This window comes from Silurus aristotelis (genome assembly GCF_946808225.1).
Source record: "Silurus aristotelis genome assembly, chromosome: 14".
Classification (NCBI taxonomy): domain Eukaryota; kingdom Metazoa; phylum Chordata; class Actinopteri; order Siluriformes; family Siluridae; genus Silurus; species Silurus aristotelis.
Window position 1 is genome coordinate 28,951,366 of NC_139587.1, and position 5,000 is coordinate 28,956,365.

At 42.3% G+C, this 5,000-nt stretch overlaps 2 protein-coding genes across 2 annotated transcripts in view; one reads left to right on the forward strand and one right to left on the reverse strand.

Annotated features, from left to right (window-relative positions):
- Positions 1 to 4,145, reverse strand: part of psmd13 (proteasome 26S subunit, non-ATPase 13) — a 6,113-nt gene extending 1,968 nt beyond the window's left edge. The window contains exons 1-7 of the mRNA XM_083561295.1: positions 3,541 to 4,145; positions 2,817 to 2,895; positions 1,463 to 1,497; positions 1,194 to 1,249; positions 520 to 563; positions 339 to 425; positions 32 to 203 (exon numbers count right to left, since the gene is read on the reverse strand). Of these exons, the coding sequence (XP_083417421.1) occupies positions 32 to 203; positions 339 to 425; positions 520 to 563; positions 1,194 to 1,249; positions 1,463 to 1,497; positions 2,817 to 2,895; positions 3,541 to 3,641 (574 nt within the window). The 5' untranslated portion in view covers positions 3,642 to 4,145. The remainder of the gene's footprint in view (positions 1 to 31; positions 204 to 338; positions 426 to 519; positions 564 to 1,193; positions 1,250 to 1,462; positions 1,498 to 2,816; positions 2,896 to 3,540) is intronic.
- A 123-nt stretch (positions 4,146 to 4,268) lies between these two features.
- Positions 4,269 to 5,000, forward strand: part of ric8a (RIC8 guanine nucleotide exchange factor A) — a 28,099-nt gene continuing 27,367 nt past the window's right edge. Inside the window, exon 1 of the mRNA XM_083561290.1 lies at positions 4,269 to 4,409. Coding sequence (XP_083417416.1) covers positions 4,326 to 4,409 — 84 coding nt within the window. The 5' untranslated portion in view covers positions 4,269 to 4,325. The remainder of the gene's footprint in view (positions 4,410 to 5,000) is intronic.

Sequence of the window (5,000 nt, forward strand, 5' to 3'; positions counted from 1 at the left end):
TGTGTGTGTGGTAAGGTGTGTGTGGCGTTACCTGGCAGGTCTTTAACATCCACACAGCCCAGGTAGTGCAGAGCGTCTTTATAATACAGCGCGTGGTTCCCAATGATGCGGTAATATTTACTGGACAAGTCGTAAAAGCGCCCGTGTACAGACGTCACCCCCGGCAACGCATTCAGCATCTCCTCTACCTCCTCAATTAGTTTCTGCTCACACACACACACACACACACAATGTAATAATACAAATTAATAAAACAGCTATAAACTATATATATATATATATATATTGTTTGTGTGTGTGTGTGTGTGTGTGTGTGTGTGTGTGTGTGTAGCACTGACTTTAGTAGCAGGCAAGTCGTTGATGTCGAGCTTCAGACTCCCGATCACAGTCTTACACAGAATCACTGCCTCATCACTCGCTTTCACCTGATCCCATCACACACACACACACACACACTTAACATGAGGGAGAACCCCCCACACACACACTCACTACAGTAGAGTGATATTCATCACTCACTTTCTCCTTTGTCTTCTCCAAGAACACAATGGCAGTGTTGGGATCTAAGAAAAAGGAGCAACAATATATCTGTTTATAACTACACACTATCCAGAGAGAGAGGGGGGGTGGGGGGAGACGGAGAGAGAGAGAGAGAGAGAGAGAGAGAGACAGAGAGAGGGAGGGAGAGTAAGAGACAGAGAGAGAGAGGGAGAGTAAGAGACAGAGAGAGAGAGGGGGAGGGAGAGAGAGAGAGAGAGAGAGGGAGAGACAGAGAGAGGGAGGGAGAGTAAGAGACAGAGAGAGAGAGAGGGGGAGGGAGAGAGAGAGAGAGAGAGGGAGAGACAGAGAGAGGGGGGGAGAGAGAGAGAGGGGGGGGGGGGAGAGAGAGAGAGGGGGGGGGGGAGAGAGAGTGAGAGAGAGAGAGAGAGAGAGAGAGAGAGAGAGAGAGAGAGGGGGGGAGAGAGAGAGGGGGGGGGAGAGAGAGACAGAGAGAGGGAGGGAGAGTAAGAGACAGAGAGAGGGAGGGAGAGTAAGAGACAGAGAGAGGGAGGGAGAGTGAGAGACAGAGAGAGGGAGGGAGAGTGAGAGACAGAGAGAGGGAGGGGGAGGGAGAGAGAGAGAGAGAGAGAGAGAGAGAGGGAGAGACAGAGAGAGACAGAGGGGGAGAGAGAGAGAGGGGGGGGGGGAGATACCTGATATCTGTCTGACCACATGGAGGAGGATTTCCACTAATGATAGAGGGTTAATTCTACAGGAGAAAAACAAACAAACAAATAAATAAATAAATAAATACTGGACTGTTTTTATTCATGCATTGGATTTTATTTATTTTTCTGTGTAGTTGTTATAATCCTTTCAGAGTGTTTTATTGTTTGTAATAATTTTGGGATTTTATGATTATTACAAGGTTATAAAACCACAACTGTACATATCTGTCACACACACACACACACACACGCACCTGTGTTCAAAGTCATTGATGAAGTTCTCGTAGAGCTGTAAAGAAACAAACAGAGACACACTGAGAGACACAGCCTTGGTGTGATTACTGACTCGAGTCTTTCCTTTGAGTCTCACGTGAATAATATCACCAGGATCGCCTTCTTTCACCTCACAAATATTGCTAAAATTAGAAATATGATGTCGTTACAGGATGCAGAAACACTAGTTGATGCTTTTTGTAACATCTAGATTAGACTACTGTAACGCTTTACTGTCTGGGTGTTGGAGTAAGTGCAGAAATAAGCTTCAGTTAGTTCAGAATGCAGCAGCAAGAGTCCTCACTAGATCTAGAAAATATGAGCACATCAGCCCTGTTTTAATCATCTACACTGCTCCCAATTACATCTCACACTGATTATAAAATACTACTACTGACGTATTAAAAGGTGCAGGCTATTTGTTGGTACCTCAAATAATGAAGACTCCAGCAGGGGGCAGATGTTTCTCTTATAAACCCCACAGTTATGGAACAACCTTCCAATCAGTGTTCGGGACTCAGACACAGTCTCAGTGTTCAAGTCGAGGCTGAACACATATTTATTTAGTGGAGTCTTTAGTCAGTAGGTGTTTGTGAGGTAAAGGAGCAGATCTGGAGGGATCATGGATATGGAGTGTTTGGTGAACTGAGATATTTGGATGCTGTCGTCTCCTCACTCTCACACGTTCACTCAGGTTTGTTGATGGTGGTGTGGTGGGTCGTCTCTTATCCCAGAGATCTTCATGTCTGTGTTTCCTTCTGCTTCTCCCTTTTAGTTCTGCTGCTACAGTGAGTCTTGAGGTTCCCTCTTGAGTCTGGTTCCTCTCAAGGTTCCTTCATTCTGCATCTCAGGGAGTTTTTCCTTCACTACATGTCTGGTTCCTCTCAAGGTTTCTTCCTCATATCATCTAAGGGAGTTTTTCCTTGCCACTGTCGCCACGGCTGCTCATCAGGGACAAACGCACACCTTCACCTTCACTGTTGTTTTCTGTAAAGCTGCTTTGAGACAATGTCTGTTGTGAAAAGCGCTATACAAATAAACTTGACTTGACTACAGTCTCCTCCGACTTGTTTATCAGGGACAAACTTACACTTATAAAGAACATCTTCATTTTTATCTCCACATTATCTGTGTAAAGCTGCTCTGAGACCATGTTTATTATTAAAAGCTCAATACAAATAAACATGAATTGAATTACATTGAGTGTGTGTGTGTGTGTGTGTGTGTGTGTGTGTGTGTGTGTGTGTGTGTGTGTGTGTGTGTGTAGGGGGGGGGCGCACAGACAAAGAAAGAGAGAGAGAGAGAGAGAGAGTGTAGAACAGAAAGACATTTCACCTGGATAAGAGCTTCACCTTTACACACAGACACGTCCTGTACAATCTCACTCAGCTTTAGAGTCAACTGATGCCACAACCTGCAGAGAATACAACACACACACACACACACACACACACACACCATTTTCCTGCTTCTAACATCAACTTTGAGGACAAAATGTTCATCTGCTGCCGAATAAATAAATCCACTCACTAACAGGAGCCACGATGAAGAACAACATTTTATTATGAAAGTATTTATTGCAGGATTGCGGGCGGGTTTCCAGCTGCTTTATTAATCATTATTTATATTAATTATTCTGATATTTACATCATTGATGCTGATTTGCTCGGAGCGGATTAACTAGTCAGGAGAATGTAATAAATTAAAAAGCCACATGAATCTGTTTTAGTCTTTATAAAATCCCTGTGAAGAAAAATAAACTTTATTTCTAATAAAAACCTGTTTTGCTCCTCGCTACATGCTACATGCTACATGACTCAGCCCGAGTGATCAGCGCAGTTTTCATCTGCACCCGTATTGTGATAATCCCCGCCCACACAGCATGAAATTGGCTAATAAACCCCGCCTCTTGTATCAGGATTGGCTGATTTTTATAAAAAAAAACAGCTGGTAAAGCAAGCGGAGCCAATCACAGTTAGTCGTACAGAATACAGGTAGAAATAAAACCCGTAAATAATGTTAGCTAACTCAGATCCTATAAGAAAAGAAAACACCGTACTTTCTGTTGTATAGATCCTCCAGATTGTGCCATTCCGCCGCGACCTCTGGGGTCGGACTTTTGCTTTGTTGTTGCTTGAGGAATCCGAGAACATCTTTCATTGTGGAAGCGGTGAGAAGTGACTGGTTTAGTGCCCGGCTGCTGTCAGACTCGCGTTAGCAGACCTGCTAAATGCTAATTATTTTCTTCTTTGTTGGGTAAAATTAACGTGACACGACAGGTTCCGTATCGCCACCTAGCGGCGCATTATTTTTTTTACATTTTTTTTTAACGCAAATGAACGCGTTTTATTATAATATAAATATATATTAATGCATTTAATTCACTATATGTTAAAACATTAATACTTATTAACAAGCAATTACAAAATGTTTTCTTGGCAAACAAAGCCGGTCTTTGCCCAATCAGATCCGGCAGATTCATCCGGGTGTTTTAGTTGTTAAAGTTGTTCGTTCCGTTTATTTTTTACTGAATTATATTTTAAATCCACCATATTGTCATTAAATTGTTGTTTTATCAACAATTATGTTTTATTTTGATTCATAAAATAAAAAAGGTTAAACCCATATTTACAGCGAATAAACCCCAAAATGGCGGACGGCGTGAAAGCATGAAGATCAGCACTACATTTCCCAGAATGCCGCGCGGCGAGTTTAGGCTCTGTCGCTAATCGCATCAAGGTGAGGATGGAAGTGTGAGTCAGAGGCTTGATGAGGATCTTCAGAGCGCGTGACTGATCTGCGTGATTCCCGCTTCTCTCAGCACCGGGACAGAAGCTCAGGAAGATGGAGATAACCACCATCATAGACGCGCTGGAGACCCGCGAGCAGGAGGCGGCACTGCGCGCGCTGCAGGTCTACAACAAGGAGGTATAACATACTGGGGAGGAGGAGGATGAAGATGATGATGATGGGGTTGATGATAAGGGTGATGATGAGGAACAGGAGGATAATGATGATGATGATGGTGATGAGGAACAGAATGATGATGATTATGATGATGAGGAGCATGATGATGATGATGATGATGATGGTAATGAGGAACAGAATGATGATGATTATGATGATGATGAGGAGGAGGAGGAGGATGATTATGATGATGAGGATGAGGATGGTGAGGTTGATGAGGAGGATGTTCAGGATTAGATCTCCTCTGCTCTGCATGTCTTCAGAAGTTCCCTTAGATCTCCTTATATAACTGTATAACATTAATACTCAATATTATTATTGTTATTAATCATCATCATCATCATCATCACAGAATAATTCAACATTTTTAAAAATCTGTATCTGTTCAAATACATTATTTTGTAGTTAAAAGCCAACCAAGCAATTAATTAATCAACAAACCAACTACCCAATCAACCAATTAATCAATTAACCAGTCACTCAGGTCTGCTATTAAACAGCTTCAAATAAAGCATACAATAAATATAAATAAACAACAAAATTAATAAAAGA